This window comes from Podarcis tiliguerta (genome assembly GCF_965153285.1).
Source record: "Podarcis tiliguerta genome assembly, chromosome: 13".
NCBI lineage: Eukaryota > Metazoa > Chordata > Lepidosauria > Squamata > Lacertidae > Podarcis > Podarcis tiliguerta.
Genome location: NC_139546.1, coordinates 26,849,330 through 26,873,879, shown reverse-complemented (window position 1 = coordinate 26,873,879; position 24,550 = coordinate 26,849,330). Strand labels below are relative to the sequence as shown.

Sequence of the window (24,550 nt, the reverse complement as noted above, 5' to 3'; positions counted from 1 at the left end):
AGAGCCCAGGAAAAAAACAGAAAAGAGCTACAATCCAAAGAATCAAAGCTTTTAAAAAACAAAACACTGGTAAAACACTGCTTACATTAACCGGATGTCCCAGTGATAGATAAGAGCAGGAACAACATGTGCAAGAAAAACACGAAGGCCAAAAATAGTGGAAGAGTAAGTAGAACACACTGAATTGTAGCCAACTACATCCTTCTCAGAGTAGACCCACTGAAATTAATGAACACAAGTTAGTAGTGCTTGTTAGCTTCAATGGATCTACTCAGACTAGGGCTAAAGGTAAAGGTAAAGGTACCCCTGCCCGTACGGGCCAGTCTTGACAGACTCTACGGTTGTGCGCTCATCTCACTCTACAGGCCGGGAGCCAGCGCTGTCCGCAGACACTTCCGGGTTACATGGCCAGCGTGACAAGCTGCATCTGGCGAGCCAGCACAGCACACGGAACGCCGTTTACCTTCCCGCTGGTAAGCGATCCCTATTTATCTACTTGCACTTAAGGGTGCATTCGAACTGCTAGGTTGGCAGGAGCTGGGACCGAACGACGGGAGCTCACCCCGCCGCGGGGATTCGAACCGCGACCTTTCGATCGGCAGGTCCTAGGCTCTGTGGTTTAACCCACAGCGCCACCTGCATCCCTAGACTAGGGCTAGCACTGGATAAAACCCAGTCCCAAAATAGTCTCTTAATTCTGAACTCTATTTGGATACTGCAAACCAACACCAATACGTTACAGCATTGCTCCATGTTCTGGATTTCCCACAGTATTAGTCTGGCTGTTGCAGCTGATGCAGAATAAGTCATTCCTTGGCTTCAAGGCAGCTCCCCCCTTTGCCCCAATGTAAATATATTTTGCATGTTTGCTGAAAGGAGGACTAGCTGCCCTTTTACTACCAGACTCCATTCAAGGTTTTAGGCCATGTGCCTGAGTCACTCTTTTTTTTTTTTTTTTTTGCGCTGCGTGAGTCATGCACATGAGGATAAGCAAGAAGCACCCCCTCCCACCCCTAAAATTGCAACTATGCAATGTGATCCATCTCAACCTTCTGCCACTGCTGATTGTTTTCAAGTAGGATACAAAAAAAATGTTCTCAGGCGGATTTGGCAACCATTTACAGCTTATAACGTTTTTTTGCAAAGCAGCCCAGTCACTCCTCTGCTGAGCCTATCAGCTCAACAGAATGGGCTGCACTGTCCCTGACAGTCTGTGCAGGTTAAAAAAGGCTTGCAAGCGGCAAGCACTACTTTTGAGATCTGCTGAACGTCAGTGTTTCAAGTTCCTGTCACCGTTGCACATAAAATTGTACATACACACACTTCCTACGAAGACCTCTTAACAAGGCTCATCGAGTTCCCAGGTAGTTTCTCATCAAGCTGTTCTTCAGGCCCAGACTTGCTTTCTTTCAGATATGCAGCTACAGCAGTGGGCACATGCAGACTTTTAAATGCTTCTGTATGCACATGAAGGCGCAAGAGCCCTGGGCAACTCTTACACAAGCGACAACAATATGACCCAATTATGGGCCCACAGATTCTTGAGACCCTTTCCTAGGAGTTTGGAGGTGCCCTAATTAGCTGCCTCTTGCTCTGGTATTACACTCTGTACTTGATGCTTTTCAGCTTTTCTCTGCCCCTTTTCTTGGAAGGCATCATAAACTCTACACCTTGATGCACTATAGAATTACGCTGTTATTTAATATTTAGCCCAAACCTGCCTACCTTATCATTTAACTAAAACCATTGCTCTTAGAGCAAATAATCACTTCCCCTCTTCTAAAGTTCTTTTAAATGTTTAAATGTCTCTCCCCCCCCCCCAGCCCTTCTTAATCTTCTGCGTCTTCAGCCTTTCCAAATAGAGTTTTCCCTTTTTTCACATCACCACACTCTCGGGGTCTCTTCCAACTGTACAATTCCATATTTATAATAATAATAATAATTTTATTATTTATACCCTGCCCATATGGCTTTTCCCCAGCCACTCTGGGTGGCTTACAGCATATATAAAAACACGATAAAAAGTCAAATATTAAAAACTTCCCAATACAGGGCTGACTCCAGGTGTCTTCTAAAAGTTGACACCTGAAGGTATCAAGGAGATAAAGAACTACAAAACTTATGATTCTATGATTCTTCCATCTTTGCCAACTTATCACCAGTCTGTGGTGCCTAGAGCCACACTCTAAACGAAGTAATGCTTACTGTGTCATACAACACGAATTACAAGTTGCTGGTGAAAGTGGGAAGAGCTTTGCTTTTGCTAAAGTTACAGCACATACTGTGAAAGGGAATGAGGAGAACAAGGGTACATGTTTGTGTCCTTGAGTTCTCCATCTCTTCCCTCCCTTGGAGCTCTCAAAAATTTCTCCTGATTAGTAAGCTGCGCAAAGCTGGCATACGTGGAGCAAATATTTGGATCAGAATCGGCCACCTCTTAGCTACATCTGCACCACACACAATTAATACACAAGGATGCTTCAGATATTTACATGACTAAATCTGCAAAAAGGATATTGTAGAGTTGGAAAAGTTTCAGAAAAGGGCAAGCCAAAGGGGTGGAGTGACTCCCCTATGAAGAACTGCTGCAGCGTTTGGGACTTTTCAGTTTATAGAGAAAAGGCAAGTGAGAGGTGGCATGAAAGAAGTTTATAAAATTATGCTTGGCATGGAGAAAGTGGATAGAGAAAAGATCCTGCCCCCCCCCCCCAATAACACTAGAACTCATGGCCTTCCAAGAAGCTGAATGCTGGAAGGTTCAGTAGCCAGTGTTCAAAATTCGCCAGGTGCACCCCGCACTTGCGATCCAAGTGAAGATGCCCGGGCAGCAGGATGTTGCCTGAGGTCTCCACCATCTGGAGGTGCATGCCTGGATCCAGACTGTTTTCACACACTAGCAGCATATCCTATATAATTATAGCTATCTGTATAATTCCCATGCACTCTGGTTTCCGTCACGGTGTTCCGTTGTGCCAGAAGCTGTTTAGCCATGCTGGCCACATGTCCCAGAAAGCTGTCTGTGGACAAATGCCGGCTCCCTCGGCCTGAAAGCGAGATGAGCACCGCAACCCCATGGTTACCTTTGACTGGACTTAACCGCCCAGGGGTCCTTTACCTTTCTTATATAATTCTTATATAATCCATTATATTTTATCTGCATGATGAGAATGAATTTCAGGAATCAAGAAGTTGTAATGAAAAATGAGACTTTGGAGCCCTCTAGCCCCCAAATGGCTACTAGGCATTCTGTTTTGGCGACTGTAACCCTGGTTTAAGGAGCCATTTGGCACCTGGCTTATATATATGAGTTTCTAACACTGCTCCCAAGAGAGATGGATGCCAGCCACCAGAAGAATGGGAAGAGATATGAAGTCAATCCTCAGTTTCTTCCAATTCAAGTCTCCACTTCCTTATCCCACTCTACCAATATTACTTCTGGAAGGAAAGTGGACACAATTATACAGGCAGGTTATATAACAGCCCCACATTCCTCTTAACTACTACAGTACTACCACCCTACTTTTCACTATGTCATGTCTGGGACTCCTTCAAAAGTGCTTCTGATATGAGGACTGTCAAATTACAAAGAACTTTATGGTTTCTTATTTTTAGATTCTCTTGATTTCAGGACAAAGAAGTTCAGGGGGGAAACTCTGGGCATAAAACAGTTAAGTTCTGTGCTTTTACCATTTACATGCAAAAGAGGAAGAAAAGAAGCACATGTGAGATTCAGGAAGGGGAAAACTTCCAAAGCCTACTTATATCTTAACACGCCTAAAGGCCAGAAACTTTCACATGAAGTAATTTTCCACCCATTACAAACTCAAAACCTCCCTCCCACCAAACTTGGGAGATTCTAAACAAACCTGCTAAAACAGATTACTTATCTCCCTTCCTCAAGTGCTGTTTAAAGGGACCTAATATTTTATATGATTTTGTTTGTTTTTCACACAGTGGCATTTTAAAATTTATTCAGCTACAGCAAATTACTGTTCTGGTTCGCAAGAGTTTATTCTTGTAAAGAGGAAGCTAAGCGACCTAAAAGTGTAGAAAGCGAGCCCTGAAGAAAAGCTAGCACAAAACTTAGGGCTTCACACACGTTTTCCTCCAAACTTGCACACAGCATCATTCCCAAACAGTGGTTCAGAGCCTGTGGGCTGATCATAATGGTGTCGTTACATATGCCGATGCGAATGTAATCCATATGCCCACCTAAGCCCCTGTAAAAACCACAAGTAGTTACGTCCTTAAGATATCTCTAGATTTTCCCACAAGGGATCTAATATACACCTGACCTGTCTCATCAGCACCGTTTGTTCACATCTGACAGTTGCTATCTGCTCTGACATCTCTGCAGGTGCACGGTTGAATGGCCTGACCAAAATGAAAGTCATACTGGTTCAAGGAGAGAATGTGTACTTTCTTCAAGATTATCATGCTCTCTGACATATGCAGACGGTAAACGAACCAAGTTTACCTCCAATCATCTCCATGACGAGGAACTAGAAATGAAGGCTGAAATTAGTACAAGGCAATTGCTACTCTCACGAGTCAGACTGCATGTCTTTTACAAAATTATCTCCCCCCCCCCCCCGATGGGAAGTTGGGATGTTGGAAGAAAGGGTCCGATAGAATGAAGACTAAAACCAAGGTATAATGCTAGTGTCAGCAGATCAATATCCATCCCACAAAAATAATAATACAACGGCAACAAATACGTCATGGGTCAACCACACAAGCACAGAACTTGAAATAAGAATTCCAAATATTTAAAGGCAGATGTCACGGAGCTTACAATTAATTAGATAAGCTCCAACACACAATGGCCACAAAAATTGGGTGGGGAGCAGCATTCAGCAACAAGGAATGAGAGACTTCACAGTGCCCAAAGTAACTCTGGACTCAAATATTCAGAAATGGCTAATTTGGCTGTGTTGCAGGATTCAACCGTTCTTGCAGAATTCAACTTTTCTTAGTACTTTCAAGCCAACTGGCCCCAAAATGGCAACCAAACATTCCAATTTGGCAATTGTAACCCTGGTTTAAGGAGCCATTTGGCACCTTGCTTATATATGTGAGTTTCTAACACTGTTCGGTATTATTTCTACTAAGAACATTTAAGCTTTAGATGTTCCTTCTTAAAATAAACCATACAATTATCAAAAACAAACTGTTGTGCTTCATGGGGGATTTCAGTTCTAACAGGCAGTTTGGACATCAACATACTTCTGCCCAACTCCAGGGGGGCAAAGCATTTTTCTCCAGAGACAGATGCCAAGAATGTTGAGCCAGTCACCTATAACAAATGGCTAAAGCTAGCAACCTGCACCACACAGTTACAGGGCAGCACAGCATAAACTATTAAGCCATGATGGGCACATAAAGCAAGTGTCATTTTAAAATTAATTAGCCAGTGATTATCTAGTTCCAGATATGTATAGTTCAGCAAGTTCAAAATCAGCTATTAGCAATGTGTGTTTTCCAGCCCTGCTGCAATAAAACACCCCCTACCCACTCAGGCTCTAAAGCCAAGACAAAGCTATTTAATAGATGGGAAAGAGTTTGAAGAACATAATTAAAACACACACACACACACACACACACACACACACACCCCAACAACAACAACAACAGCAAGTGCTCTTGCTGTTCCATTTTTGTTCTTGCAGTTCATAAATGATCTATTTCAATGACAGAAGAAGTATTTTTGGGCACTCAAGGACTGTTGTCAAAACCAGGAACACGAGACATTGAACCAAAGTACAAAAGCCTTGCTTACATTACGCAATGCATGAACCAAGAATCTCACCAAGCTGTATGAAGGAGGGAGGATTGAAAATACAGTAACAATGGCTCCAGACAGATTTTTATTCTGTCTCAGAATTAAAATGTGCTTCAAGCAACACAGAAATCAAATGGGATGATCGTGTTGGAGAAGCTAGGCAAGGCACGTTATTCAAAAGGTATCGGTAAAAACCCTTTTAAGTCAGGAAAGGAGCAGTCAACATATGGCCTGGCTTCGTATTGCCCTGTTATCAAAAGGAATTATATACGTATATATATAGCACCAGAAACGTCAGACATCTTTGTATTGCTTTAATACAGGAACTCCTCATTGGATGCTTGACAGCATCCTGTTAATGTAATATTCTAATATGTAATATTACATTGTAATATGTAATATTACAAGGCTGTAATATTGACATAGCACTTGCACTGTGTCAAGGCGGAAACCGGCATCGCTGCCATCTTGTGCCATGTTATTCCTTCTCACGGTCATTACTACCTTACATTTCATCTAGCAATAATTGTGGGAACACAGCTTAAGTGTGGGCGGGCTGCAACTCCTTGTTTATCGATAGCTGGGGAAAATAATACATGCCTACATATATGGAAGTGAATGATACTGCAATGCCAAGAGAAAAACTGAAGGAACTAATTATCAGGCCTGGAAGGATTCCAAACAACTGACCACCCACATTCCTACCCATCTGACGATTTACAGGTTTGAAATATTTAGCAGAACATATGCAAGGTTGGCACCTAAAGGTCCAGAGCTTGCTTCTAATAAAGCAACTTCCATAGGATTTGAAATGTTTTTTCTCTCCAACTGCATTAAATGAATACAATTAATAATATAACTGTAGAAAGCAATGAATAAATGTTAATAACCATCATCATACTCTGCACTCTTCAGGGCTAGAAATGTCTCTGAAAACGCAGTCAGGATCCTCAATTCTGGACCCAGAACTAATTTTTGCATTTACACAGTGTACTAGTAAAATGCACAAACAGCCCTGCTCATAAGGAACTACCGGTAGTCACAGCTCCCTATGTGAAGAACCTGCTTGGAACACACACCCTATTACCTGGAAGCACTGTCCCATAATCCTATGTGGGCAGACATGAGTTCTGAATATGAAGCAGACATGAATTCTGAATGTGCTCAAAGGCCCTCTTCATTACTACTTCACACATTCCAGGACTGAGACTTGGAATTGACAGCAGGTACTGGGACTGAGCCCTGATGTCAGGATGTATAACCAGCCACCATTCCTACACCACCATTTCAAACTTTTGAAGTGCTTTGTAAGTTCATACCTCATCTAATCAGACAGTTACCCTATGAAAAGATGGTCAGATGGACTTGCATAAGACCACTCAATGCACTTCATGGTCCATTATGAATGTGGCCATCACTAAAATGTTAGTCATCACAGCCCACAGACTTCATTTCTGCACATGACACAGTGGTAGCACTTGCAGATACCCCCCCCCCAAAAAAAAACAGAAACCATCCTAAAATGTAGAACCTATGCATCTCAACTACTAAGTAATTTATCATGAGCGACAGTTTTATCAAAGGGGAAATGGTAAATGTATTAAGCATCAAATTAGCTAGCTACATACCTAGCTAACTTGGTCAATGTAGATGGACTAATACTATTGATAGAAGATATGACGACTCTCGAAACAAATGAACAGATTGCTTTTAGTTGCAGATTGTATATGCATAAATATTATGATACTTGGAATGCATTTATAAAAATTATGACTTGTTAATAATTGTATAGCCATTAAAATAATAGCATTACTTATATACCTTTACATCATATTGTATTACAGTTTTGAGCACCTTTTTCTTTTCCTGCCACTTTATTTGTCCACTGAAGTTTTTCAATAAAATATCAATATAAAAAGTAGCTGTATGCAAAGCAATGTGCCTGGAGAAATGTAGCCCACTCTAATGTTTATTTGTGGCTCTCACTTCCTACATTTACCTCTCTGTGTCCATGCTATAGGTCAAAGGGGTACTCTTACTTCAGTTAAAAGAGAAAGACTGGAACAAGGAATAGGTGTAAATGTACTGTGTAAGTCGGATTAAAACTCAACTTCATTTGACCCAAACTATTATCATTGCCAATCTTATACGTCATTTACACTGACCAAAACTCTTAATCCAATAAATACTAGTATCTGCTGCCAGTGGCATCTAGTATATTGGCATAACATAATGTTTTGTGCCAAAATATACCCCGGTACAACTCCTGACAGTGTACAAACATGGGCTGTTGAAGGGGAAGAGCCAGACAGATTAACCCAGGCTCCCTCAGACTCACTCACAGCAGCAGCATAAAGAGTAATTTATCTATATTTTTATATATGCTGAACTCAAATCAAGAACGAAAACCGCTGTCCCCCACAACCTTCCCGCACTCCACCTACACAATCACTACAAAGCACAGGAGCTTAGCTAACTCTGCAGCCAAGCAGAGCATAGCAATAACAAAACACAAACCCCAAACAGAGACCCCATAGGTCAAATAATAGGCTACCCAGCACCTGTTGTTGTCCTGAGGCAGACAGGACTCTTTGTTCCTGCTTTATGATCCAGGTGGGCTGTGGTCCTTCAGTACAGTCCTTCTGTTTGATCTAATCTGCCCCTTTCTGGAAATAACATGGACAAGTTATGCGTATCCCACCACTGTCTGCTAACAAAATCATTCTCTCAATGGAGCAATCAGGGTGCATTGACTAGGTCACACAGGCGGCTGATTTCTATCTGTTACACCTCCTACTAGCAATAAGAGAAGGTTTTGTATGGTTATTAAAATACACTTCTTATGCACCAGAAATGCACTGCAAAATCCATAGAATTTTTCCATGCAAAAGCTCTTAAGTTTCCATGAAATACTACTGTTAAGAGACCTTTATAAAACTAGTTCATTTCTAGCAAATATAAACACATACTGCTTTATGCCATACCAGCTTTGGTTTATCTAGCTCAGTACTGTGAACATTAATTCCCAGTGGCTTTTCCAAGATGTCAGGCAGGGGGCTTTCCTAGCCCTACCTGCAGATGCAAGGGATTGAACCTGGGAGCCATCCCTGTGCAAAGTCACTGATCTATGGCCACTCCTCATACGAAAGCTTTTCTTTACATAGCCCATCTCTAATATCTTGACTATTTGCTGATGACATACACATTTCACCACATCCGTCTTTTATAATTCTTTAAAAAGCATTGCTCCTCTCACCTTCAGTTTCTACATCTTTCTTGGCATAAAAGCTTCTGAGCAGTGCCCAAATTCTCCAACTGCAACCACAGGGGAGATTTCCAGATGTCAGATTGGTGACTGACATCTCCATCGAGCCAGGCAACTTGCACACAGCAAAAGATGCATGCCTTGGTGTTTCTGTGCTGCTGCAAGGCGGCAAACCTTGCTCTGTGCTTCCGCATGGCAATCCTAGGCATACTTTCAAGAAGAGGGAGGAGGAGGAGGAGGAGTTTGGATTTGATATCCCGCTTTATCACTACCCTAAGGAGTCTCAAAGTGGCTAACAATCTCCTTTCCCTTCCTCCCCCACAACAAACTCTCGTGTGAGGTGAGTGGGGCTGAGAGACTTCAGAGAAGTGTGACTAGCCCAAGGTCACCCAGCAGCTGCATGTGGAGGAGCGGGGAAGCAAACCCGGTTCACCAGATTACGAGTCTACCGCTCTTAACCACTACACCACACTGGCTCCCTTGAGTGTAAGAAAGCCCCCCTGGACACGGAGGGACTTACCTCCAAGTGAACACGCCTAGGGAGAAGGGTGGGGGGAGTTCATTTGCCCTTGTGCCTACATAACCAAGCTTGCCCAGCCCCACATTGTCGGCATCTCAGAAAGGCCAAGCTGGCCTGGCCAGCCCGCCCCAAGGAGTGTCTCCCGTGTTGCAGTATTAGTTCATGCATTGGGGGGGGGGGGGAGATTACTGTAATTGGTAAATTGGGCAACTGAATTGTTAAATATATTAACAATGACAATATACACAGTTCATTTTTTGCTTTCCAATCTTGGGAGTGGGGTGGGGGAATACCGCCTAGACATTTCATTGTGGTGACCGTAACCTACATATCTGAGTTTCTAACACTGCTTCTGAAACAGGGGCTATCACTACTGCATACTATGTACAGTGGTACTTTGGTTCTCGAACATGATCCATTCTGGAAATCTGTTCGACTTCCAAAACATTTGAAAACCAAGGCGCGGCTACTGATTGGCACAGGTGCCCCGGAAACAATAACAGACAGCTGCATCAGACGTTTGGCTTCCAAAAACGTTTAAAAACCAAAACACTTACTTCCAGGTTTTTAGCGTCCGGGAGCCAAAAAGTTTGAGTACCACGGCGTTTGAGAACCAAGGTTCCACTGCAATGCCTAATACTGCTTGTGCGAAATAAGTGACTCTGCTGGGGTGAGAGAGCAACCAACATGTTAGCTCACTGGAAAGACTCACTGATGATGATGATGATGATGAACGAGTCACTTACTAGAGAAGTCAAACAACTTACAATTAAGAGCCCCAAAGTCACAGTGCAAAATTAAAAGCCAAGCATTTCAGTAAAAACATTTCAACAAAAGAACTACCAAAACAAAAACAAAAATTTCAACAGGAAGAATTCAATTAAATAGGCCATCAGCCAACCTATCAACACTTGATCTAATACCTGTGAGGGAGTGTTAGGAAAGGAGTAGCACCTCTGGGGTAGTTTGTTTACCTTTGGTCTCCTCCACCCTGCACTCAGCTCTCACCTGTGGCTTCCAGAAGCTATCACCATGCAACAGCAGTCATACCCTGAGAACAGCTTCAACTGGTCAGCTAAACCAAGTGAGAGTAGCCAATGTGTCTCAAACTCCTTGATTGAGTGAGGGACTTCCCCTGCATGCAAAGACAGACATCTGGTGGATTGAGCAGATGAGACCAACAGTGAGCCCAACAGTCAAGAAGGCGATTTCTGCATGTGCTGTAGAAGGAAGTGAGGCAGATGGGGTTCATCAATCTGGAAAGACAGTCTTGTACAATATCTTTGGAAGATGAAAAGGCTAAGGAGTAAACCCTACACCAATCCGGAGTGCAGTCCCTAGGACAGTTGGATGGTGCCTTGTACGCCTCCTTCAGGCAACACCTGCAGCCAAGCTGGCGCCAAATGTATCGCTCTGCTTTCCTTTAGATCACATCAGCAAGGCAGCCCAGGACCTCCATACACATTGCCCAGGCTTGTGTCCCAGGGAGGTCACTTCACCGCTGCTCACACACGGTTGGACTTCACCGCTGCAGGTGCACTCCAGTCTCTTGAGACAGATGGATGCCAAAAACAAAATAGCTGGAAAATAATGTATCTTTTTGGCACCAGGCTAAAAACTAAAAGTAAAACCAGACAGACATCACTGGGAAGAGCATTCCACAAACGGGGCCACAACTGAAAAGGCTCATTTCCCCAGCTGTTACCCTCCAAACAGAAAAGGATCTCAGATAAAAGACCAAAAGGTACAGGCAGGTCTATATTGGGAGATGTGCTCCAAAAGATATGGGGAATTATAACTCTCCAAATACCCTACAACATATTATTATTATTATTATTATTATTATTTTGCTAACAATGAACCACTGATTGGTACTGATCTTGGGCATAACCAAGGAATTTGCTTCTACATCATTGTTCGGGGTGAGCTAGTTAGACGTCTAGTTAAGCTCTCAGGAAGATGTGCCACTGCTCCCCTATCCAAATTTAGAAAATCTAAATGTTATTTATAGAAACAACATTTTATGGACACATATAACAGACAGCGTATGTGCTGAAAGATGGGACTTGATAACATGTCCTGAAATGGATTCCGAGAAACCTTTCTGCAAAGCTGTCTCCTAAAATGAAATAAAATAAAAAAAATCAGCAACTCAACTACACTACAGTCACTTAAAATTCCCTCAAGAGCTCAAGTCCCTTAAGGGCACAATAAAGGCAAATGTTTTATTCCAAGCATTTTGAAAATCACACTTCAATCTCCAATTTGAAGTAATACTAAGATATTATTTAGTACTAAGTGGAAGATGATATACAAAGTACCTTTGGAGGACTAACAAAGCTCATTCTTAGCCATTCAGAAGAAATGGATTTGCAGTATCTTTTAACTTACAACATCTGTGCCATAGCTACAGATGTGCGTTTTTTTCAGCTGGAGCTCATCGGAACTCAGTTCCAGCACCTCTCAGTGTGGGTGCCATTGGCATTACAGTGGTACCTCAGGTTAAGTACTTAATTCGTTCCGGAGGTCTGTACTTAACCTGAAGCACCACTTTAGCTAATGAGGCCTTCTGCTGCTGCCATGCTGCCAGAGCAGGATTTCTGTTCTCATCCTGAAGCAAAGTACTTAACCCAAGTTAATATTTCTGGGTTAGCAGAGTCTGTAACCTGAAGCACCACTGTGAGGCGTTCGTGGTGAGTTCTGTCACCTCTATTTCTAGCTGGCTGCAAGAGATATGGCTGCAACATAAACCTCTACTATTGCCTCTTTCAGTTACTATTTGCATGCAAAGTTCTACTGCAGCATATTAAACCACTAGATAATTTCAGGGGTGTAAAAACAACCACCATTGGCACTTAAAAAACACCCAAGTCAGGAAATAGGTACTGGGATTGCTGCAAAAGGGAAGAAGCAGAATTTCCCTCCTGTCTCCTGGAAAAATCTCATTGGCTCTTTAATTTTGCAGGCTTTGTGTTTTTTTAATCCCTGGTAATCCAAGTGTGCACCATTTGTGGTTATGATAACCGCAGGACGTGTCAGAAGCACTACATGAAATGAATGTTAAAGGGGCACAAACTTTAAAAAAACCAAAAAGGACTAACAAAGGGAACAACCCACTCAAAGTCAAGGGTTGCAACTCCCATTGTTTTCAGTGAGAGAGGATTAAGCACCTGATTAGGCCTCTCACTTAAATGAACTTTGTTTTGATATTAAATTTGGCAGGGTTATGCCTACAATAACTTAGTGTCACAGCATCAGCATATTTAGCAAAAATGAGTAATTCTATCTCTGTCATGTTTAGTCATATTTCAGTGCTTTATTACCCAAACCGTGCAAATTTCTATCCAGCTTTTTGAGACCTTACAATTAAACTAGCTCAGGGTTCTCAATCAGTGTTAGAAACTGGGATAGAAAGGCTAGGAGCCAAATGGCTTCTGGGGCCTGGGGTTGTGGGCGCCAAAACAGAATGTCTAATCGCCACGGTGGGTGTCAGCAACACATTTTATTTTTTATTTTGATAAGAATGAACTAATACGCAATTCACATAAATAACACATTGTTAATATCACATTTTTTTGCAGAAACTGTTAATACATATTTTATTTGGTGTTTACAATAAAAATGTTGGTACCGTACTTCAGTTTTCAAAACACTCATTATTGTTAAACGTCTTATAAATATTGTCTGGCCTTAATATATACTTTGAGGCTTCAAAGCACATACATTTCAGTAATCCTTGACTGTCAGCCAGGTGTTAAAAAATGGCACCGACTTTTTGAGGTGCTCACAAATGCCGAATCTTTAGGTGCAAAATGTGCCTGGTGCCCTGCTAATTTTGAACCCTGTTCTCAAGAACCTTCATCTTCACTAAGTCTTTAAGGTTCCATTGATTTCCCCAATGACAAGATTTCTTTTTGCCCAAGAGTTACTTGTCTGTCTTAAAAAAAAGTTTTCCCTCTGAAGCCATCACTGTGGTCAACATCACATCTGACCAAATGCCATACCCTAGAAAGAAGCCCCTTTTTACATATTGAAGTTCATTCTTGCCTGGCTATACAATATAGCATTTTTTTCTAAAGTTATCCTGCTCTCACTAAGGAGAGAGACACAAGGAGTACCTCAATATTTACCCAGAACACAAGATTATGCGCAAAGTGGCAGACAGACATTTCAAGGGGGGGGGGGGAGTGGTCTGAATGCATACCCCCTGAGAATGCAACAAGTGCAACATTCACCACTCCTTAGATATGTGAATTTAAACCCACCATTCGTCACCTTTCATGGGGGGGGGGGGGAGAGAAACATCTCTACAAACCAAATAGCAAATTCAATACCACAGCTGAGCTAGTACATCAAAGACCTAACTGCTGGAGAAGGGAATAAGAGATGCATTGTAAAGAATGAGCCAAAAGATGAGAAGAAATAAATCACTCAGCATGTCATGATTAAGATTCCTCGATGTCAGAAGTAGGCAACTTGCTCAGCCCTAAGAGATATATTCAGACTCTTCTGGTGAGTAGGAATATGCTAAAATTCACCTTCAGTTTGCATGTTTTTATTGCAGGCAGTTAAAGTGGTTTGCAACATTTCCTTTAAAAGGAGTAAGAGGAATCTAATTTTTATTCCCATTCCAAATCCCATTGTCCCTTCCCACACACCTAAAAATGTGTATATGGAGGAGCAGGGTAACTCTTCAATTTCAATATTGAATAAATATTGTAATATTAAAGATATGTAATCACTTGAAAGAATCAATTAGGCCTAGGATTAAATTGGGATTAAATATATAAATAAGAAAATGTACAAAAAGAAAAGTAAGGAAATATGATTATGACTGTGATATGGTTTATGAAATAATGATATTGGAAACTGGTATATATAATTACTAAGAAATTCAGATGGGAGAGATTTGAGGAAGCCAAATAATATGACTATGAAGATGGATTTTAATTAATTAATTAAGTGATAGTCAAGTGATGATCTGTTGTATTGTATGTTTCATATTCTTTTTTCTTTTTCTTTTTTTTCTGTTTCATTCTTTTTCCTTTATTATTGTCAACTTTTTCTTTTTTCGTTATGTTTATGTATTAAAAATAATAAATATTATTGTAAAAAAAAAGAAAGAAACCCTTCAATTTCCTAGAACACAATGGCAATTTGGGATGTGGTTTCCAGACGTTTCGTCATTTTAATTTCAATGGTCTACCCATTGAATAGAACTTGGTGAGATACAACCCAGAGTATTTATTTGGACTAGCAAAGCAGGAGTGTCTTAAATCAACCATTACAAGCTTTAACTGACTAGAGTTTGTGCTGCCTAGCAAGTCAAATATTGCTGTTATTGCTGCAGCACATTTAAGTGCACAAAGTACATCACAATCCTCAAGTGAGTCTCGTGACAATCTTTTGAAACAGGCAAGGGCATGAGACTCACCCAAGGCTAGCAAGCATGATTCCTTGGTCAGCAGGCATTTGAACACACTCTACCCTCCAGAGGCTGTTGGACTGGTTTCCAGATTTCCTGACCACTGGCTATACAAGGCTGGGCCTGATGGGAGCTGGAGCCCAGCACCATCTGGAAGGGCACAAAATTGGCCATCATTGGCTAGCCTACATCAAGACTGAACACCTGTGTCTATGTCACAACAGGGGCTCAAATTTATTGAACCCAACACCTTCTATCTTTAACTTTATTGATGCATTCTAGAATACAAGTCTCATTTGATAATAATTTTTAATAATTTTCAATTACAATCCAATAATAGCCTCATACCGTTTTATAATACAATTATTAATGCCAATCATTCAAATACCAAATTATATAATTTAGATAAGGTGCTAGAATTGATGGTTAGATGGTTTATAATATTCTGCTACCAAAACAGGCTTGTATTACACTGCAGATGCTTCTACAGGTAACTCTTTCAGAATGGGAGATAAACAGCTATCAGACCGTTTCCATTTATAACCAAGAAAATTTTCAAACAGTAAAAAAGTCATTGACGCATGTTAAACCTCAACTCCCCTCCCCCTCTTTTTGCGGTTCCTTCAATTTACTCTTTTGCCTTTATATTTATACCTTTTCTCATTCATTTCATATAAGTTTTAGCAACTGAACGTTTTTACAACAATCCCGCTAATGTCTTAATTTGTTTACAATTTGTTTGTAAATATTCAATAAAAGATTCCATTTCCCTATTAAAGAGTTTGTTGTCTTGCTTTCTTATTCTTCCGGTAAGAGTCGTCATTTCTGCATAGTCCATTAATATCTGTATCCATTCTTGTCTTGTCGGGCCTTCTTTCCATCTTTGGGCAAATACGATTCTCGCAGCCGTGGTTGCATGATCCCTTATTTTCGAAAAGAAAAGCTTCTGGTTGTTTTTAAAAAACAAATGTTATCTTAAACATCTTTTTAATTCATTATCTATCATTTCCCAGTAGTCTTTAGCTTTATTGCAAGACCACCATTTATCTACGAATAGTATACCAAGCTATAATTGACCTCAGAAGGAACTGCAGCAATACACCTTATTTCTATTGTTTTATTTAATCATGTGAACCACTGTGATATATAAAGAATTCTAAACAAAATAAACCAAAATATCCTCAAAATAAAAGTCTACTCTTACTCTTTGATCCATTACCATTTTCCTTACCCGATTAAGAATTGTGCACACCCTGATTTAAAGATTCAGTTGATTAATCTACCAATTAAAGCTTGCATGGCTACTAAAAACCTTGGCAATACAGATCTCATTAGGGATAGCACACAGGGGCAAACCACATAGTTTCCAAAATAGCATCAGATCAGTCAAGCTGAAAACAGGCCAGTAACGGAATGCTACTATAATGAGAATCCAACCATCTTAAGTCAATCTGCCTCCACAAAACTACCAATAGCTACCACAGCCAATGAGAAACAGCAAATGTCTCTAGGCAACAAGGGCGGGGGATCCAGAAATCCTTGTGCTGGAGGGTAGAGAAGAGACTATGTGAGTCTGAAGCATTGTGACCTCTCCCCTATGGATTCCTAGGAAAAGAGTTAAGGAAAAAGCCACCTATATCCAATAGGTTATGAAATGCAAATGCCAAGCAAACAAAGAAAGGTAGCAGCAAGCAAAGATAGCAGTTAATGGGCATTGCTGGAAAGGGCGGCGCTACTTTATTTTGGCTAATTACTATATATTAATGCTGCAGTTACAGCACATTACTATCTAGGCCTAATAATGTGTGGCTAGCAATTTCTACCAAGTCTGAAAGCTGCCTTGGCCAGAAAAGCTGTCAACTGAGCAAACAGACAATGGTACAACAGGGTCACACTATCGAAAGGAATTGAAATGCTATTTTGGAGCTTGAGGCAGAAAGACAAAAGGAAAGGGCACTAACATTCCAGAATATCCCGTTATTAATTCTACTGCTCTATGAATTTTACACACTAAAGAGGCTTACAGTGGTACCTTGGTTTAAGAACTTAATCCATTCCGGAAGTCCATTCTTAAACCAAGGCGTGCTTTCCCATAGCAGCTGGGGACTCAATTTACAAATGGAACACACTCAACATGTTCTGCTTCCAAGGCAAAGTTCCCAAACCAAAACACCTACTTCCGGTTTTGCAGCATTCTTAATCCAAGTGGTTCAGAAACTAAGCTGTTCTTAAACCAAGGTACCACTGTATTTCCTTTACCTGTAAACAGAAGCAGCTGCGCTTCTCCAAGGTACAGATCGAGACTGCATCTCTCTGAAGGCAGTTGACCCCACTACACCAAAATATAAACCCCTTCCCTCAAAAGGCTCTATGGTTTGGAGACCATCACTTCTGACCCAAAGAAGTGAAAATATGAAGCTATGACCAATGAACAGTTAAGACTTTATCTCAAGTGCAACGTCAAAACGAGAAATTTCACATACTGAATGAACTTACATTAATTTCATCATACCCCAAATGGTCTGTCACTTGCTTCTAGTAGTCCGGGGTGGAGGGAGAGTGGTAAACCTTGGAGCCAAAACATTATAATTGGAAGGGTACTAAGCATTTTTATTCCATGTTTACTTTTAACCAACTAGCAATGTGAATATGGCCTCTGAAATAAAATAAGATGATTTTCGGAGATCGAACTAAAATCTCGCAAAGCAGAATCCACACAACAGTACATTTTTTTCTCATGAAACAACACTAGGGCATCCGCAGCAGAAAGCATTTGGAATGCTATGAAAAGTAATTGATCACTTGCGGATAATGGGGGGAGGGGGGGAGAAAGCATGGGTGTCTGATAGAGGCGTCTTATAAGAGCTACAGTGAAGTCGTAGGTTACCACAATGAGGTTACATGAGGCTATGCATCCAGGCAACAATTGCAGGTATCCCCTGCAACGAATGGGAAACACTCCTCTGCCTGAAATCCTGGCGAGCCACTGGCAATCAGTGCAGACAATATTGAGCTAAACGGACCACTGATCCGATTCCATATAAGGCAGCTTCGCATGTCCACACAACAAGTTCATGGTTGTCTGCCAGACATATAGATGATTATGGCAGCAGGCGTAGGCTCAGCCACGCTCAGCAGAAAATCTGCAGACCGTGCATGACACCATTGTATCACATTGGCTTTGTGAGCAGTTACAGCAAGAGCCCAATGGTAAGGTCAAGGCTTTTTAGCTTCGATCAGATTCATGCCCCTTCTCGTCTCCCTGCAGCAAATGCCACCTCCCAGCAGGAAAGCCAGCACTGGGACAATAAAGGCTCTGATTTCACAGAATTTGCTGCAAAAATGTAAGAGCAAAAACACTGCCCCAAGTACTTAACTGAACAACATCCAAAACATGCAGAGGTTTGTCAGATGCCATCCATCCTATAAAGACACTGACCCAGCAGCTGAATTTTGCCTATACTTCTCACGGCCCCACATAAAAAAGATCTTATTTTTGTTGAACCTGAAATCTACCCTGCACCCATTCCTCAGTCTTCAACTCAGTCATTCTTTCATTACAAAGTAAGTATCTGTCGCTCTGAAAAATGTCTGTCTGTGCAACAAGCCCCTAGGCCTGGGGCTGCAGCAAGGGTCAGCAAACTTTTTCAGCAGGGGGCCGGTCCACTGTCCCTCAGACCTTGTGGGGGGCCGGGCTATATTTGGGGGGGGGAATGAACGAATTCGTATGCCCCACAAATAACCCACAGATGCATTTTAAATAAAAGGACACATTCTACTCACGTAAAAACACACTAATTCCTGGAACGTCTGTGGGCCGGATTTAGAAGGCAATTGGGCCGGATCCGGCCCCCAGGCCTTAGTTTGCCTACCCACTGGCTACAGGAATGCCAGTTGCAATCCACTGGTTGACCACTCAAATCATGTGTGCATGATCAGCACAGGAATTAAGTTGTAAATTTTGCTTTTTATTCTCATCCCCCGCTCTCCTCCTTCCTTTTGCATCCCTGCATTCATGAGCGCCTATGCATGGGGAGAAGAGTTCTGGTCGCAGCCACACAGCCCAGGGCAATGCTGTTTTAAGAGCAGACAGTTGGGTTATTTTCTTTCCAGCCAGCCTCAGCGCAGACACTGCTCTGCATGCTGGGGAAGCCTCTGCTCTCTACAGCTTCACTACACAACACAACACCATCATTACGCTCTTCATAACGGAGGCCACAGCTGCCAGAGCAGCCTCCTGCCTCCCCATCTCTTTGCATTTTCTGAATTCCTCCAACAATGCAATTAAGTCTGTCTGTCTATATGTGCAAGAGTTATGTTATACATGTGACTTGGAACATTTGGTCTTCTTTATGTTAACTTATCTACACTGCCTACACTTGGTAGTTCTTGATTTATACTGATGACACAGTTGTGCTGTGTTTATGCTAGGCTAATATGTAGCCTCACATCGTAAGTGGGTGGCATTGTGAGACAACAGGGGACTTGTAAACATGTGCAACGGCTGCGCATGCATGAACCCAGCCTTTCCTGTGAGCGCAGACTCTGATGTACTTGGTCCTGCATCTTGAGCCACCATTTTGTGACTGGCTCCATTCTCCCACAATGCCACTTCCTTGTAAACCCTGGATCTCTAGCTAATTAAAAAGAGAGAGCAGGACCCACAAGGCTGTAGTCTGATCACCCCTACCAGACAAGACTTAATCCATTGTAAGACCCTGACATAGTCTGTATTATCTTGATAATCAGAAGACCTGAGGCAGATTTTCTGTGTTGCGTAGGGAAGAGACACGTGCACAGGCAAGGAGACACTGGAACTTTCAATGAATGGCCAGACAGCAACACCCCCAATTTAATTTATCACAAGGCGCTGATAAGATGAAGGCGCAGCCTTTTCCAATCCACAGCTCTAGTATTATTTCATTCACAAAATAATTAAGGCATTGTCTCCAGTCGATCCAGGGCAATGATAAGCACTGACCCAGGACGGAAGGATTTTAACTAGCACATTATTTGTGAGAGCTTTGGACCAGCTCAGGGGTAAATACCAGACAGCAATGTCTACACAGGAATTCCTATTAAATAGAGGGGGGACCCCAAATGAAAGCAGACACAAAGAAAAGGGCACAATATGCTGCTCAGTTGCATTTTACTGCTCCTTTAACCAGTTGTTACCACTTCACAGCCATTACTTTCAACACCTAAAGCCCTGCCTACCCCATTTCCTTCCACGCCTTCTCCAATTCCAGAGACACCTCTTGCTTTCAGCAAGATCCCCCACACCCTACTTACCCCCCTCCCTCCCCTTCCCCATCTCCAGTGCAAGACATAATAGATCTTTGATCCTATCTCTTGCTATTTGTTTAGCAAACAAGCTGTAGATCCCTGGTTGCAAAAGGAATTCCCACATCTCATAAGTCATTCATGCATCAATATTCCCCAAGTTGCCAGAGAAAAGGCCTCAGTTTTCACCAAACAGGGCTGGAATGATTTTAAATTTGTACCAACAGAAAGCCTGGACTCAGACAGCAGGGACAACTTCACACCAACAACCTCTGTCTTGCGCTGAAGGAGCTATTTCTAGAGACCACCTTTGCTGTTCCAGCAGGCAGAGGCATGGTCCTATCTCTGAACGAAACTATAAGCAATATTTCACAATGTATGTTGTGAAAGACCAGGGAGCTGGAGTAGATGGGAGCAAGTAGAGAGAAAAGAATTTAGTGCTTCCTGCCTTTGGTAAAAGGCAGACGAGTGAAGGTGGCTGGAGTTCTTGGCAGCCTTAATCCCTATTGTGGAGTTAAAGATGAGGAGGTGATGCTATCCCTTCCAGTCAAGCATAATTAATTGAGTTTATATCAGATACCATCACTCTCAAACCTAATCTTCCTACTGCAAAAACAAAAAGTATTGTGGCACCTTTGAAACTAACCAATTTATGATGGCATAAACTTTCCCTACTGCTTCTGTCTTAACTTTGAAAAGAACAAAAACCTCTGTTTTATCCCTATCTGGTTAATTTTTGTTGCTGGTCCTTCCTTACTTGGAAGCAAATACACCTGTTGCTACTCACAGTGGTACATGGTGCTGTTCAGTGTCTGCTTTGGTCAGTTCCTCCTCTTCAATATCAGACTCCCCACCCGAGCTGCTGTCCGTCACGTCGGAGTCAAACGCCTGCTCGCAGGACCGCAGGTTAGCCATCCCACTGGCGGTAAACCTCTCCAGTTCTTCTGAGATGGAGTCACTTTTTAGGAAGCTGCTCAGGCCCTCTGAGGTACTCGTCTCGCTGGCAGCTTTCCTCAAGGCAGCTTCCGCCTTGCGGGTCAGCATCAGCTGACTTCTGTGTCTCAGGGAGTCCAAAGCCGGCAGCTTGCTCAGAGTCTTCTCCAAGAAGCCGCCCAGCTGCTGCTGGATGTGCCGCTCCACTTGCTTCGCCTGCACCACCTGCAAGCGCTTCTGCAGCCTGCGAGCCCGGTTCTCAATGTCCGCCTGCCGCCGCAGCAGCACCCTTGTCCTCGTATCTGAATCTAGGGTGCTGAAGGAATTGCTCGGCAGAGAGATCTTCTGCTCTTCTGGTTTGCTGCTCCCCAGATTGGAGCAAGCAGGCACACCAGATAATGGCAACAGCCTGTTCTCTCCACCCGCTTCAAGCCCATGCTGCTGCTCCGGGGAACTGTGGCTCCGCTTACTTGCAGTGCCATTATTGCTAAGGGGAGCGGTATGCTCTGCATCAAGGCTTCTGTGTGGAAGAGTGCAGTTGGTCAAACCAGATTTCAGGTCCCCCAAATCAGACCCCCCAGGGCTACTAGAATCAACATCCTGGAGGGTCGCAGCAGGAGGAACACGCTTCCCGCCATTGAGCGAAGCAGAGTTTTCATGATCGGAGCTGTTGCTCTTAGCCAACTTTTTAGCCAAGCCATTGACGGGTGCTTGCGGCAGAGGAGTTGGGCTACTAGTACTCATGGTTTTTAGGTTTTCCAAGGACAGCTCCAACACAGGTTGCCTCCCCAAGAGGTCGCTAGTTTTCAAGAAGGACTGAGACAACAGAGAGTGAGACTTCAGGACTGTCTGTTTGTTGAAGACCCCTTGCAGCTTCAGAGACTCCTTCGGAGGAACCGAAGTCACATCCGAGCAGAGGTAAGACGTCACCAGGGGCTGCAGCTTTCCCAGCTCCTCCTTCGCAGAGTTATTTCGGAAGTCTAGGCTCGAATCCTCGGCTTTCCTCTTGGTGCCGTTGGTGGCGACAAGGATGTTGTTGGCGTTGCCGTTGTTTTCGGCACTGCCAGGAGACAGGGCGGAGGACGGGGGAGCCAGTTTGAACCGGATGTGGTGAGCTTCAGCTGCTGCGTCAGTGAGAGCGGGCGCCATAGTAGCCATTCAGCACAGAGAGACGGGAACTCCAGCCTCTCCCGTTGCAGAGGCCAGCTCTGCTGTTTCCAACTGCCTCGCCAGAGGGCAGCCTAGAAAGAAAGCAGGGAGAGAAAGAGAGAGGAGGGAAAGTGTCAGAAGCACAGAAATCAGTGCAGCTTCAGCATCAAGTCAATTACAGTGCATAATGCTTTCTTCTTCTTCTTCTTCTTTGGCTAAAGCACAACCATGGCGCAAGAATGTATTTTCTCCAACCCCAGCAGGTCACACCTCAGGTTCCACTGAAAGGGTATGCAAAGCACCATGCACAGAAGTAGCAAGACCTCGTGGTGTGGCAGACATAGTGAGCAAAAAGAACAGCAGTGTGATAAGCAGGAACAAAGAAAGGGACAACCAGCTACTGGATAAATGCAGTAAGAATGGGTAGCCAATAGGCTGGGGAAAATACAAATGGAGAGGCAGACTGTGGAGTAAGGAGGGGGGCAAAATATAGTGTGGCACTTCACACCATGCAGGCAAGACTCAAAGCTGATACTGCTACTACAGGAATGTGGTGATAAGCAGAGAGCCAAAGGTAAACCCAACCACAAAACCAGTCCAGGGATATATATTTTTCTTTCACCCAGTGAATCAGAACCAACCCCACACCTAAAGCCTTTCAGTTGTCTTGACCCTGAATCAAATCAAAGAACACCCAAAGCAGTCGTATTTTGGGGGTGGAGGGCGGAATTTGTTCAGTTATCAGCAGCTCAAGCCAATTCCTTTAAAGGTCTCTTCCCTGGCTGCAAGCAAAGCATCTGTACTGCCCATCTCCTACGTTTAGCTTGATCTAATTACATACTATTATTTATTGATACTCTGCCTTTCCCAGCAAGGAGCTGAAGGCACAATATACTGTTCTCCCCCTTCTCCCAAGGTGATGACCTAGTCCAAGGTCATATAATGAGCTTAACAGGTGAGTGGGGGTTGGGACTCAGGTCTTCTCGAGTTAGTTTGACACGCTACCCACCACTGCTTCATTCTACTTAGATGCAGGGTAAAAAAGAGACGTTCCAATTAAGCCTTTGAGTTGTTTTGGGATTTTTGGAAGACTTGTGTTCCAAAAGTATGAACTTAGTGAAGCTGTTCCTCTGCTCCCCCAGCCAAAATTAAGAGTGTCTGGTTAGTTGAGATCATGGCTTGAGATGCCCCTCAGAATCTGAAAATTCCATGAAATGAAACATCACACACACATGGCCTTACTAGATAAGATCAAGGTCCTTCAAATCCAGTATCCTATTTCCAGTGGCCAACCAAATGCTGACAAGAGGATCATAGATCATAGAGTTGGAAGGGACCCTGAGAGTCATCTAGTTCAACCCTAGCAACGCAGGAATATGCAGCTGTCCCATACAGGGATTGAACTTCTAACCTTGGCATTATCAGCACCACACTCTAACCAACTGAGCTATCCAGCATGAGGAGGACAGCCATTCCATTTTATCCCAATTATCTCATATCAGAGGTTGACTCCCACTGAAAGAGAAGGTTCAATTTAATTATTAGAGCCTTTGATAAGACTTGATCTGATATGAAACAGAACCTACTATCAATCAATATAATTAAATGTCCTCAAGTTCTAGTATTGATCAACCATTTTTAATCCAAACTGCTTTTACCAATCTATCTATAATTCTATAAATCTCTATCACTGCCTTTCCGAGGAGGAAAGGCTGAAGAGTTATTAGGGATTTTCGTTAAGGGGATATGACCGAACACAAAAGAGAACCTGTGGCTCTCCAGATGTTGGACCATAATTGCCACCATTCCTGATTACTGGCCATATGTCTAGGGGCTGACGGCAGTTGTAATGTAGGACCAGTTTCCCCAACCCTGCTCATCAAAGTTCCTTTAGTCAGTGTATCCCTCCCTTTTGATAAAGAAGCCCTAAAAACTCTTTAACCTTTCTTCATGGGAAAGTGCTCCAAGCCCTTGATCATTTTAATTGCCTCCCTCTCCCTTTTTCAGCTCTTTGTTTAGATGGGATGACAGTACTATGCACAGTATTCTAAAGATAGTTCTGCCAGAGATTTAAATAATGGCATTATACTTGGTTCTTCTCTACTGGGAGACACAAAGCAGGTTTTAAAGTTGCTTGTTCCGTTTCTATTATGCAAATGGATGTAGAAAAGAGCAGCATCAATCCTGATTTCG

At 42.7% G+C, this 24,550-nt stretch overlaps 1 protein-coding gene and 1 long non-coding RNA gene across 21 annotated transcripts in view; both read right to left on the bottom strand.

Moving 5' to 3' along the window:
* Nucleotides 1-24,550, bottom strand: part of KANSL1 (KAT8 regulatory NSL complex subunit 1) — a 146,465-nt gene that overhangs the window by 81,968 nt on the left and 39,947 nt on the right. For all 20 annotated transcript variants that reach the window (XM_083410936.1, XM_083410940.1, XM_083410944.1 and 17 more), the window contains one exon: nt 21,063-22,449. In XM_083410936.1, coding sequence (XP_083267062.1) covers nt 21,063-22,366 — 1,304 coding nt within the window. In that variant the 5' untranslated portion in view covers nt 22,367-22,449. The remainder of the gene's footprint in view (nt 1-21,062; nt 22,450-24,550) is intronic.
* Nucleotides 3,619-20,237, bottom strand: LOC310663309. The gene is made up of 2 exons (XR_014504476.1): nt 17,238-20,237; nt 3,619-17,024 (listed from the first exon to the last, which is right to left on the bottom strand). It is a non-coding gene; the product is annotated as an uncharacterized lncRNA (long non-coding RNA).